Genomic DNA, 14,017 nt, shown 5'->3' with positions numbered 1-14,017 from the left:
TGCACGTCTATGGGTTTCGTGTTTTCCCATTTTTGTGGTTTTTCCTGGACAGTTTAAGTCCCCCTGTTTGGGGCGTTTGTTTGTTCATTACGCCCTCTGTTTTCGTGAGGGTTGGCTTATATGTTTGCCGTTTCTCTGTGCATTAAAATAGCACTCCCCTGAACTCTCTGCTTCCTGCGCCTGACTTCTCACCCACTACACTCAGATCGTTACAATAGCGTACATGTAGGTATGTACGGCAGGACCAAATCAGAAAGATAGGTAGGGGCAAGCCCATGTAATGCTTTGTAGGTTAGCAGTAAAACCTTCAAATCAGCTCCTGCCTTAACAGGAAGCCAGTGTAGAGAGGCTGATCAATTTGATGTTATTTTAATGGACTTTTTTTCTTTCAAAAACAAAGAGACCCCAAACTTTTGAATGGTAGTGTACATGTTATCTCTCCATTTGTGTCCCCTTTTTGTCCATTTCTCTGCTTTGAGAAAATCATAGATTTTTTTTTTATGCAATAGATCAATATTATATGAATGATAGAATGATGTCTGTTCTGAGGGTCGGGTCTTAAAAATGTTTGGTCCTGTAAAAACACACATCAGAGATTCTATTTGTCGATAACAGATTCATTCGGTGTGTGTAATATATGTGTTGATTTCTGCTTATAATACATTTACATTTAAGTCATTTAGCAGACGCTCTTATCCAGAGCGACTTACAAATTGGTGCATTCACCTTATCATCGTGACAAAAATGATCAGCAATACAGCCTTCCTGTCATCACAGATCTCATATAAGGCATGTGACACTCTGCTTTCCACCGGTCACTATTACAGGTAGAAGAATCAACCAAACCTCAACCATGACCTGCCCTCTCCTATTCTCTCCTGTGATAGGTGGACGACCTGAAGGCCAAGCTGGCCGCCCAGGAGGTGGAGCTCAAGCAGAAGAATGAAGATGCTGATAGGCTGATCCAGGTAGTCGGTGTGGAAACAGAGAAGGTGGGTGGCACTGTAAAACATTGTTGGTGTTGGGTGGGTCGAGTTCCCCTCATCATTCCCTAAACAATGTATTGTAAAGTGCTTTTAGAATCTGGATAATTGCAATCCACATTTTCTAAAGCATTATTGTGAATCACTTTGAGACTTTGTGAGAAGCATTGCTGCGTACGACAATAATTCCCACGTCCTTTTTCTTTGATCTATGACCAGGTGTCTAAGGAGAAGACTGTGGCGGATGAGGAGGAAGAGAAGGTGGCGGCCATAGCGGTGGTGGTCACAGGGAAACAGAGAGACTGTGAGAAGGATCTGGCCAAGGCTGAACCAGCCCTCATAGCAGCACAGGAGGCTCTTAACACTCTCAATAAGGTGCACACACAAACACACAAATACACTCACAGTTTGATACCTTATGGGTTTCATTTCCAGTATATCAGATTTGATATGGAATTATGGTGTTTTCCACAAAATAATGCGCTAAAATATTCACGGCTCAATGTCCAGCGGTTTCTTACTCACTAGCCCTATAGCCGTTCTCTGTTGGTTTTATATGGGAGAGCTGTGGGATTCACTAAGCACCTGAGTGGTTTAAGGTGTTCTGTGTTCACCCAACCAGAACTGACATCTCTTTTCCGGCTAGGCTACCCTCTCTAAAGACTCCAATTAGTATTCCCTGTTGTTTTCTTCTTCTTTTTCTTCTTCTTCTTCTCAAAGTCAGCAAACTGTTCCAATTTTTATAAACCTACTTTTTTTCTAGAATGCCCTGACTGAACTGCTGATTAAAGACTACTTTATTGAAAAGTGTATTTACTGTGATACAGTATGTGGTTGTCGCCCCTATCTTAAGATGAATGCACGAACTGTAAGTCACTCTGGATAAGAGCATCTGCTAAATGACTAAAATATCATATAAATGTAACTGTAGTCCTTTGAATGAAATACAGTTTTTCATATGTTTTTATTCATCCTTCCCTTGCACTGAATAACCTGGCAGAGTGGAAGTCCTTCAAGTGCATTCCAGTTTTTAATCTCTGTCATTGTCTCTATCCCTCCTTCTCATTTTTCATAATAGCCTGGTCAAGCTGATGTCCTCCAAATGCACTTTCTCTTTCAATCCATTCTTTCTTCCCTCCATCTCTCCCTCCAGAACAACCTGACTGAGCTGAAGTCGTTTGGTTCTCCTGTGGTGGCTGTGACCAACGTGACCGCTGCAGTCATGGTTCTGATGGCACCGGGTGGTCGGGTTCCTAAGGACCGTAGTTGGAAGGCTGCCAAGGTGATGATGGCCAAAGTAGATGCTTTCCTGGACTCCCTAGTCCATTTCAACAAGCAGAACATCCCAGAGCCCTGCCTCAAGGCCATACAGCCCTATCTACAGGTAGAGTACAGTCTTACCTATTGGTAGAGTACAGTCATACAGCCTTACCTGCTGGTAGATTACAGTCATACAGCCTTACCTACTGGTACAGTCACACAGCCTTACCTACTGGTAGAGTACAGTCACACAGCCTTACCTACTGGTACAGTCACACAGCCGTACCTACAGTACTGGTACAGTCACACAGCCTTACCTACTGGTACAGTCACACAGCCTTACCAACTGGTACAGTCACACATCCGTACCTACTGTTACAGTCATACAGCCATAACTGCTGTTAGAGTACAGTCACACAGCCCCAACTACTAGTCACTGGTAGAGTATAGCCATACAGCCTTACCTACTGGTATAATCATACAGCCTTACCTACTAGTAGAATACAGCCATACTGCCATACCTACTGGTACAGTCACACAGCAGTACCTACAGTACTGGTACAGTCACACAGCCTTACTTACTGTTACAGTCAGACAGCCTTACCCACTGTTACAGTCACACAGCCTTGCCTACTGGTACAGTCACACTGCCATACCTACTGGTACAGTCACACAGCCTTACCTACTGGTACAGTCATACAGCCTTACCTACTAGTAGAGTACAGTGATACAGCCCTACCTACTAGTAGAATACAGCCATACAGCCGTACCTACTGATACAGTCACACTGCCATACCTACTGGTACAGTCACACTGCCATACCTACTGGTACAGTCACACAGCCTTACCTACTGGTGCAGTCACACAGCCTTACCTACTGGTACAGTCATGCAGCCTTACCTACTAGTAGAGTACAGTGATACAGCCCTACCTACTAGTAGAATACAGCCATACAGCCGTACCTACTGGTACAGTCACACTGCCATACCTACTGGTACAGTCACACTGACATACCTACTGGTACAGTCACACAGCCTTACCTACTGGTACAGTCATGCAGCCTTACCTACTAGTAGAGTACAGTGATACAGCCCTACCTACTAGTAGAATACAGCCATACAGCCTTACCTACTGGTACAGTCACACTGCCATACCTACTGGTACAGTCGCACAGCCTTACCTACTGGTACAGTCGCACAGCCTTACCTACTGGTACAGTCACACAGGCTTACCTACTGGTACAGTCACACAGGGTTACCTACTGGTACAGTCACACAGCCTTACCATCTGGTACAGTCACACATCCGTACCTACTGTTACAGTCATACAGCCATAACTGCTGTTAGAGTACAGTCACACAGCCCTAACTACTAGTCACTGGTAGAGTATAGCCATACAGCCTTACCTACTGGTATAATCATACAGCCTTACCTACTAGTAGAATACAGCCATACTGCCATACCTACTGGTACAGTCACACAGCAGTACCTACAGTACTGGTACAGTCACACAGCCTTACCCACTGTTACAGTCACACAGCCTTACCTACTGGTACAGTCACACTGCCATACCTACTGGTACAGTCACACAGCAGTACCTACAGTACTGGTACAGTCACACAGCCTTACTTACTGTTACAGTCAGACAGCCTTACCCACTGTTACAGTCACACAGCCTTACCTACTGGTACAGTCACACTGCCATAACTACTGGTACAGTCACACAGCCTTACCTACTGGTACAGTCATACAGCCTTACCTACTAGTAGAGTACAGTGATACAGCCCTACCTACTAGTAGAATACAGCCATACAGCCGTACCTACTGGTACAGTCACACTGCCATACCTCCTGGTACAGTCACACAGCCTTACCTACTGGTACAGTCATGCAGCCTTACCTACTAGTAGAGTACAGTGATACAGCCCTACCTACTAGTATAATACAGCCATACAGCCTTACCTACTGGTACAGTCACACTGCCATACCTACTGGTACAGTCACACTGCCTTACCTACTGGTACAGTCGCACAGCCTTACCTACTGGTACAGTCACACAGCCTTACATACTGGTACAGTCACACAGCCTTACCTACTGGTACAGTCACACAGCCTTACCTACTGTTTTATTTTAGGGAATTTGATTGAGAATAATTCAGTGATGATAGTGTCATATTATTGTGATACTTTATTAAACCGTCTTTTGAGGAAGGTGAGAGTGTTGAATCTGTTCGAGTACCCAAGAACTCAACACGCAAGACCAGTTGTACTTACCAGCTTGCATAACCTCGGACATGATGTCAAGCAGCACATTTTCATTGAACGTGTTAATCGTGTCCCTCCACCCTATGCCAACTCTGCAGGACCCAGAGTTCCAGCCCGAACTAGTGGCCTCCAAGTCCAACGCTGCGGCTGGCCTCTGCTCCTGGGTCCTAAACATCGTCAAGTTCTACCAGGTGTTCTGTGAGGTGGAGCCCAAGAGACAGGCTCTGAGCAAGGCCAACGCTGAGCTGGCTGCAGCCCAGGAAAAACTCACAGTCATCAAGACCAAGATCAACGTGAGTTAACCTAACACTGATCAGGTTGAATCTGATTTAGAAACAGTTCTTAGTTCTTGGTTTTATAGTCCACTATATCATGGTATCAGAAGTCACATTGTGAAAATGTAATTAATCTAATTACCTAATAATAAATTGTATGTTTCTTTAAGGGAGTATAAAATACATTCTATTCAGAGGCTGTTATATCTCTCTCAAGATGACAATCCCAATAGCTGTAAATAATAGCTGTGAGTCAACGGCCTATTGTGAATTTGACATTCAGACCCTCATCCTTAGCAGCCTCTATGCAGTCCCTCTTTATGAAGTCAGACCATGTAGCAGCCCTGCCGTAGCAGCCGCCTTGCTGTCTGCCAACGTCCAACCCTGAAGAGTTTCTAGTTTAGACTCTAATAAGTTCCAAATCCACTTTTTTCCGCCTGTCGTTTGTTCAACTGTCAGCCAAAGCATTTGTGCAGAAAATGGCTCCTGAGCCAGGGGGAATTAGCAATCCTCAGTATCATATAATATGAACCTGTGTGTCTCCACCAATTAATTGTGTTTGTCCTTGTAATAACTGCCTCCGTATGCCTAATAAATCCTTTGTGAAGATTGATCACATTTCAGCAACTTTCAGAAAGCTGTGAAAGTTTTGTTTCATCCGGAGTAGCTTGTCGTCGGGTAACAAGTGTTTAGATCATTTGAAGTTTTATCTGTCAATTTACCAAGCAATCTCTCTCTCTCCGTCTCTCTCTCCGTCTCTCTCTCTGTCTCTCTCTCCGTCTCTCTCTCTCTCTCTGTCTCTCTCTCCGTCTCTCTCTCTCTCTCTCCGTCTCTCTCTCTCTCTCTCCGTCTCTCTCCGTCTCTCTCTCTCCGTCTCTCTCCGTCTCTCTCTCTCCGTCTCTCTCTCTCTCTCCGTCTCTCTCTCCGTCTCTCTCTCTCTCCGTCTCTCTCTCTCTCCGTCTCTCTCTCTCTCTCTGTCTCTCTCTCTGTCTCTCTCTCCGTCTCTCTCTCTCTCCGTCTCTCTCTGTCTCTCTCTCTGTCTCTCTCTCTGTCTCTCTCTCCGTCTCTCTCTCTCTCCGTCTCTCTCTCTCCTCTCCGTCTCTCTCTCTCTCTCTCCGTCTCTCTCTCCGTCTCTCTCTCTCTCCGTCTCTCTCTCTCTCCGTCTCTCTCTCTCTCTCTGTCTCTCTCTCTGTCTCTCTCTCTCCATCTCTCTCTCCGTCTCTCTCTCTCTCTGTCTCTCTCTCTCCGTCTCTCTCTCTCTCCGTCTCTCTCTCTCTCCGTCTCTCTCTCTCTCCGTCTCTCTCTCTCTCCGTCTCTCTCTCTCTCTCTGTCTCTCTCTCCGTCTCTCTCTCCGTCTCTCTCTCTCCGTCTCTCTCTCTCCGTCTCTCTCTCTCTCTGTCTCTCTCTCTCCGTCTCTCTCTCTCTCTCCGTCTCTCTCTCTCTCCGTCTCTCTCTCTCTCCGTCTCTCTCTCTCTCCGTCTCTCTCTCTCTCTCTGTCTCTCTCTCCGTCTCTCTCTCCGTCTCTCTCTCTCCGTCTCTCTCTCTCCGTCTCTCTCTCTCTCCGTCTCTCTCTCTCTCCGTCTCTCTCTCTCTCCGTCTCTCTCTCTCTCTCTGTCTCTCTCTCCGTCTCTCTCTCCGTCTCTCTCTCTCCGTCTCTCTCTCTCCGTCTCTCTCTCTCCGTCTCTCTCTCTCTCTGTCTCTCTCTCTCCGTCTCTCTCTCTCTCCGTCTCTCTCTCTCTCCGTCTCTCTCTCTCTCTCCGTCTCTCTCTCTCTCTCTCTCTCTCTCTCCGTCTCTCTCTCTCTCTCTCTCTCTCCGTCTCTCTCTCTCTCTCTCTCTCCGTCTCTCTCTCTCCGTCTCTCTCTCCGTCTCTCTCTCCCTCCGTCTCTCTCTCTCTCCGTCTCTCTCTCTCCGTCTCTCTCTCTGTCTCTCTCTCCGTCTCTCTCTCTCCGTCTCTCTCTCTCCATCTCTCTCTCTCTCCGTCTCTCTCTCTGTCTCTCTCTCCGTGTCTCTCTCTGTCTCTCTCTGTGTCTCTCTGTGTCTCTCTCTGTGTCTCTCTCTGTGTCTCTGTCTCTCTCGCCGTCTCTCTCGCCGTCTCTCTCTCTGTCTCTCTCTGTCTCTCTCTCTGTCTCTCTCTGTGTCTCTCTCTGTGTCTCTCTCTCCGTGTCTGTCTCTCTCTGTCTCTCTCTGTCTCTCTGTCTCTCTCTCCTGTGTGTGTGTGTGTGTGTGTGTGTGTGTGTGTGTGTGTGTGTGTGTGTGTGTGTGTGTGTGTGTGTGTGTGTGTGTGTGTGTGTGTGTGTGTGACAGCACCTTAATGAGAACCTGGCCAAGCTGACAGCCAAGTTTGAGAAAGCCACGGCCGACAAGCTCAAATGCCAGCAGGAGGCTGAGTCTACCGCTCGCACCATCTCTCTTGCCAACCGCCTGGTGAGTTGGCCAGACACACACACACTTACCTGGGGGCATACACATCGCCTGCTGATCAGTATTCAGTAAAGAGATGTGTTGTGTTGACAGTGTGAGGGTGGTAATCTCCACTTGATGAGAGACAGGCCAACAAAGGAATAGAAGGATCAGCATTTTCTAAAAGTGTCAAACAACATTGTAATCATTATTGCTAACTTAAGCTTATTATTTCCAAACCAGCTGTGTTCTATAATTTTATCACACTTCTATTCATTGATGTTATTGTAATTAAGACAGGCTACTGACGCTATACTTTTTTAATGAGTCTACAACTAGCAGGGTGCAGTCTGGGTAATCAATGTCACTCAGGGCAGAATGCTAATTGTAGAGCCTTAACTTTGACTTTTGTGTTAATCATGCCTTGGTATCAACATGAGATTTGCATGAAAATTCTAGATTTTTTTTAATAATATTTTTTTTACTTAACCAGGCAAGTCCGTAAAGAAGAAATTCTTATTTACAATGACGGCCTACCCCTGCCAAACCCAGACGACACTGGGACAATTTTGCACCGCCCTATGGGACTCCCAATTACGTCCGGATGTGATGTACATCCTGGATTCGAACCAGGGACTGTAGTGAAGCCTCTGGCACTGAGATGCAGTGCCTTAGACCCCTGCACCACTTGAATTGTGATCTGGCCTGTCTCACTCCATGGTTATGTGTGGTGTTGTGTCCTGCCGCGTCACATTGTGTTGTGGTCTGTAGGTAGGTGGTCTGGCGTCGGAGAACGTGCGTTGGGCGGAGGCAGTGGAGAGTTTCAGACGTCAGGAGAGGACTCTGTGTGGGGACGTCCTCCTCATCACAGCGTTTGTCTCCTACCTGGGATACTTCACTAAGCGCTACCGACAGCAGCTCATGGACAACATCTGGAGACCATACCTCAGTCAGTTACAGGTGGGACAACACACACAGAGCCATATGCATACACACATAATAATCAACATTTCTGTTATCACATCATTGTAAAAGTGTTTGCCATTCATTTAATGAACGTCCTGATAAGCAGCTGATGAATAGAATCAGGGCTGGACCAAAAGCCCCTTCCCTCACCCCCCTCCCCATGAATCTCCAAGAGGAGGTTGTCCATCCCTGATCCATGCCATTTTGATGCCTGTGGCTTCTATGCTTGTTTACTAACCACCGTCCCCCATCCCACCTCCCCTCTCTCCCAGGTGCCCATCCCAGTGACCCCTGACCTGGACCCTCTGACCATGCTGATGGACGACGCTGACATCGCGGCGTGGCAGAACGAGGGCCTGCCGGCCGATAGGATGTCCACGGAAAACGCCACCATCCTCACTTCCTGCCAGCGCTGGCCCCTCATGGTGGACCCCCAGCTACAGGGCGTCAAGTGGATCAAAAACAAATACGGAGAGGATCTACGCGTCATCCGCATCGGACAGAGAGGGTGAGTCACAAGATGGCAGCTGTTCTGGAGAGAGTTTTTGAAGAGGGTATATAATGGGCTCTCCTTGACAATCTTAATAGAGACCATAATTGCCTCTTTTATTGGGCAGAGTGGGTGAGAAAGACTTTACTCAGAATCACTTCCTGGTTTAATGAATTGCTATAACGATGTAGATTAAACATTTTCTTCAATGAAATTTCCACATCATTACCCATCACCGATAGTGCAGGAGACGGTTCAACAAGCATAGTACAAAAAGTCTTTCAAATATTGGGTAAAACTGATTAAGGCTTAAGCTCTTTCTAGTGACAGTAAAACTCCTATTCACGGGTCTGTGTTGACTTCTGGGCATGTGTCTCTCAGGTATCTGGACTCCATAGAGAGAGCTCTGTCTGCTGGTGATGTGGTTCTGATCGAGAACCTAGAGGATACTATAGACCCTGTTCTAGGGCCACTACTGGGGAGAGAAACCATCAAGAAGGGCAGGTGCGTGACTCTCTAAGTGATTTCCAAAGCATTTTCCGTCAAATCTGAAACCTGCTTTAAAATAAACCTGTCAGCCAGTTCCAGTAGGCTGAATCCTACCGACCTTGCACGGTCACTGTCAGAAATTGAAGCGAGAAGTTCATTGACACATTTGAAATGTGGATTTATCCTAGTCCAGCACGACTTCAATCATCACACCTCCAACTACTCTCCTCTCCTCTCTCCATCCACCTCTCCTCAGGTACATAAAGATAGGAGACAAGGAGTGTGAGTACAACCCCAGCTTTAGACTGATTCTCCACACTAAGCTGGCCAGCCCACACTACCAGCCCGAGCTCCAAGCCCAGTGTACCCTGATGAACTTTACCGTGACCAGGGATGGTCTGGAGGACCAGCTACTGGCTGCTGTGGTCAGCATGGAGAGGCCTGACCTGGAGGAACTCAAGGTGGGGCACAGTTAGCGTTTCGTCTATGATGATGGTCGTTAGCTAGGTTTCCACCCCCACCCCCCAAAAATGTTTTCAAGGGAATTATCAAATATTTGCATAGCAAATATATGCACGTTTTAACAGCGGAAGAGTGTTTCCTTCAAACTGACTGGATGGTTTTGTCTCAAAAACTGTTGCGATAAACAGCGAACTTGCCCAATCTCGTTTTGGTGCATGCTGTCTTGACAACAGTTTGCTGATAACGTGGAGAGGGTAGGTTATATGATGTCATATGGATAAGATCAAGATACATTTTATTTGATAATTGGCAGCCAATCACCGTCCATCACTTAACCACCATGTGAAGTTCATAACTTATTTCATTTGCCTATTCATCTCTTCATGCTTTTCCACGTCGTGGTGGGAGGACAACACAACACATCATGGTGTGAATCCTTGTTTATTTCAATGTGATGGTTATTATATCAATATTGACAAGTAAAAGTGTTTCCACAGCAATTTTCCCGATCTATTTCACCACAAAAAAATCGATACATCTAGTGTATTTTGTATTGTCGACATTAGGACATTATATCAACAAATGTGCTGTTTCCATCAGGCCTGTCAGGGGTGTTTATATACGTCCGTATAACATGGTTGAATGGAAACATGGTTATTCTGTGGTGAACGTTCTGGCACTAAACGTGGCTAACATGGAGAGAATCAAAAGGGATCTGAGAGAGGAATTCTAGTACCGCTTCTTTACGTGCTTGAAGCTTCAGGCTTCCCTCTCATTCAACTGTTAATGTACACCACCGTTCAAAAGTTTGGCGTCACTTAGAAATGTCCTTGTTTTTGAAAGAAAAGCACATTTGTTGTCCATTAAAATAACATCAAATTGATCAGAAATACAGTGTAGACATTGTTAATGTTGTAAATGACTATTGTAGCTGGAAACGGCTGATTTTTTTGTGGAATATCTACATAGGCATACAGAGGCCCGTTATCAGCAACCATCACTCCTGTGTTCCAATGGCACGTTGTGTTAGCTAATCCAAGTTTATCATTTTAAAATGTTAATTGATCATTAGAAAAACCTTTTCCAATTATGTTAGCACTGAAACTGTTGTCCTGATTAAAGAAGCAATAAAACTGGCCTTCTTCAGACTAGTTGAGTACCTGGAGCATCAGCATTTGTGGGTTCGATTACAGGCTCAAAATGGCCAGAAACTCATCAGTCTATTCTTGTTCTGAGAAATTAAGGGATTGCCAAGGAACTGAAGATCTCGTCCAATGCTGTGTACTACTCCCTTCACAGAACAGTGCAAACTGGCTCTAACCAGAATAGAAAAAGGAGTTGGAGACCCTGGTGCACAACTGAGCAAGAGGACAAGTACATTAGAGTGTCTAGTTTGAGAAACAGAAGCATCACAAGTCCTCAACTGGCAGCTTCATTAAATAGTACCCACAAAACACCAGTCTCAACGTCAACAGTGAAGAGGCGACTCCGGGATGCTGGCCTTCTAGGCAGAGTTGCAAAGAAAAAGCCATATCTCAGACTGGCCAATAAAAAGAAAAGATTAAAGATGGGCAAATGAACATAGACACTGGACAGAGGAACTCTGCCTAGAAGTCCAGCATCCTGGAGTCGCCTCTTCACAATTGACGTTAAGACTGGTGTTTTGCGGGTACTATTTAATAAAGCTGCCAGTTGAGGACTTGTGAGGTGTCTGTTTCTCAAACTAGACACTAATGTACTTGTCCTCTTGCTCAGTTGTTGCTTCTTTAATCAGGACAACAGTTTCAGCTGTGCTAACATAATTTCCAAAGGGTTTTCTAATGATCAATTAGCCTTTTAAAATGATCAACTTGGATTAGCTAACACAACGTGCTATTGGAACACAGGAGTGATGGTTGCTGATAATGGGCCTCTGTACACCTATGTAGATGTTCCATCAAACATCAATAGTCATTTACAACATTAACAATGTCTACATTGTACTTCTGATCAATTTGATGTTATTTTAATGGACAACAAATGTGCTTTTCTTTCAAAAACAATGACATTTCTAAGCAACCCCAAACTTTTGAACGGTGGTGTGTGACGAGCATACATTACTGGAAGTGGGGAATCAACAGTGAGGATACTGTAGGAACATATGGTATGACTCTCCCTCGGGTATCGAAACGAGCTCTAGACATTTACCAGTCAGACGCTCAAACCAGTCCGGTTTCATTTAGTCTTTTCATCTTTCGTCTTCAGATACCATCTGAGAGTTAGACTGTCAAGAGTCGAGCAGGGTTTGATGTCTCTTCTCCTTAGGTGTAACTAACAACAGATTCATCAACACTGACTAGAGTTAGTGACTTTTTGCAGCCTCTCATCATTATCTCGCTCCTCTTCTTTTAACAAAGTTTTAACATCACAAGCGGCTGCGATAGAGCCCGCGGCGGCGAGCTCTTTGATTCCAAAAACAATCGTCAGACGCTTTGATTAGCGAGACGTTAACTGGAAGGGTGATAATTATTGGGCCCTGGGTCCATCACGTAGAGAATATTGTGTGTGTGTGCGCGCGTGTGTGTGCACGCTCACATACGTCTGTCTGCCCTCGTCAATTAACTAGCCTCATCAACTGCATCTTGATGAGCAACTACTCAGCATTGTAATAATAATGTCGGTAAACTAGCCTGTCGCTTCAGTAACACCTCAGCATTACATCTCAAATGACACCCTATTCCCTACGCAAGTAGTTCACTATTTCTGACCAGAGTCAATGGGATGTCACCTTGAACGGTGTACCAAAATAGCACCCTATTTTGTAGACAGCGCATTACATTTAAACTTCATCCTCTGGGTGAGAATACGGTGTCACTTGAGATGCTTGGCTTGCCTTCCAGTGTTGAAGGTAATGAGAGTGGAGGGTTGTTATGTAGGGAGAGAGAATGGCCGACATGTGCAGTATCTGAATGCAGGTAACTGGAAGAATGGTCTTGATCAAAGCCCAGGAACTTAATGATGCCACATGCTCACAGCATCGACGATAACCAGGATCGGCTTTGTGTCCACGGCTGTTGGATATGGATGTCCTGAAGCCTTTAGACAGGACAGTCACTGAAACACTGCTACTATCAGCATCCCTGTCCATCCCCCGCACTCAGTAATACACACACACATGCGCGCATACACACTCAAGCACCCATGCGCGCACACACACGCACACACACTCTTGTCTTAATCTCCCTATCTCTATTCCCCACTCCCCCACCACCGCATTAAACCAAATCAGAAAGCCCAACTTTACTCAGAAACACATTCGGCTGACGGCAGTGTTTTGGGAGAGATCAGGAACTCTGATAATTGTAAAACTCAGTCAGCAGGTCGGAGTAGTGCGGAGTGGAGATTTACTGTAGCAGTGATTCTATTTACATCCAGTGGATTTCATTCAGCTTGCTGCTTGTTGGCATTGGGCCTCTGTAGGGAGGGTTTAATGAGACCTGTAGGCTTTCATCTGAAGACAAATCATAATTTTTAATAACCTGAAAACACACATGCAGACACACACACACACACAGATGGGCACATACACACACAGAGATGGGCACACGCACACACACACAGAGAGATGGGCACACACACACACAGAGATGGGCTCATACACATACACCGATAGGCACACACACACACAGACGGGCACACACACACAGGCGGGCACTTACAAACACACACAGAGATGGGCACACACACACGGAGATGGGCACACACACAAACAGATGGGCACACATACACACACACACAAAAATGGGTACACACACACACACAGACGGCACATACAGACGAGCACACACACAGACGGGCACTTACAAACACAAACACACACACAGATGGGCACACACACAGAGAGATGGGCACACACACACAGAGACGGCACACACACACACACAGACGGGCACACACACAGACGGGCATTTACAAACACAAACACACTCACAGATGGGCACACGCACACAGAGATAGGCACAGACACACACACACACAGATGGGCACACGCACACAGAGATAGGCACAGACACACACACACACACACAGAGATGGGCACACACACAGAGATGGGCACACACACACGGAGATGGGCACACACACAAACAGATGGGCACACATACACACACACACAAAGATGGGTACACACACACACACACACAGACGGCACATACAGACGAGCACACACACAGACGGGCACTTACAAACACAAACACACACACAGATGGGCACACACACAGAGAGATGGGCACACACACACAGAGACGGCACACACACACACACAGATGGGCACACACACAGACGGGCATTTACAAACACAAACACACTCACAGATGGGCACACGCACACAGAGATAGGCACACACACACACACACAGATGGGCACACGCACACAGAGATAGGCACAGAC

The 14,017-nt window shown here is 46.0% G+C and overlaps 1 protein-coding gene across 1 annotated transcript in view; it reads left to right on the top strand.

Annotated features, from left to right (window-relative positions):
* Window positions 1-14,017, top strand: part of dnah9 (dynein, axonemal, heavy chain 9) — a 141,668-nt gene that overhangs the window by 71,046 nt on the left and 56,605 nt on the right. Inside the window, exons 53-61 of the mRNA XM_029684902.2 lie at window positions 888-992; window positions 1,203-1,358; window positions 2,137-2,367; window positions 4,605-4,799; window positions 7,087-7,206; window positions 7,954-8,142; window positions 8,421-8,656; window positions 9,020-9,142; window positions 9,384-9,588. Of these exons, the coding sequence (XP_029540762.2) occupies window positions 888-992; window positions 1,203-1,358; window positions 2,137-2,367; window positions 4,605-4,799; window positions 7,087-7,206; window positions 7,954-8,142; window positions 8,421-8,656; window positions 9,020-9,142; window positions 9,384-9,588 (1,560 nt within the window). The remainder of the gene's footprint in view (window positions 1-887; window positions 993-1,202; window positions 1,359-2,136; window positions 2,368-4,604; window positions 4,800-7,086; window positions 7,207-7,953; window positions 8,143-8,420; window positions 8,657-9,019; window positions 9,143-9,383; window positions 9,589-14,017) is intronic.

This window comes from Oncorhynchus nerka, linkage group LG16 (genome assembly GCF_034236695.1).
Source record: "Oncorhynchus nerka isolate Pitt River linkage group LG16, Oner_Uvic_2.0, whole genome shotgun sequence".
In the NCBI taxonomy this organism is placed as follows: Eukaryota; Metazoa; Chordata; class Actinopteri; order Salmoniformes; family Salmonidae; genus Oncorhynchus; species Oncorhynchus nerka.
This window is presented reverse-complemented; position numbering and strand designations above follow the sequence as displayed.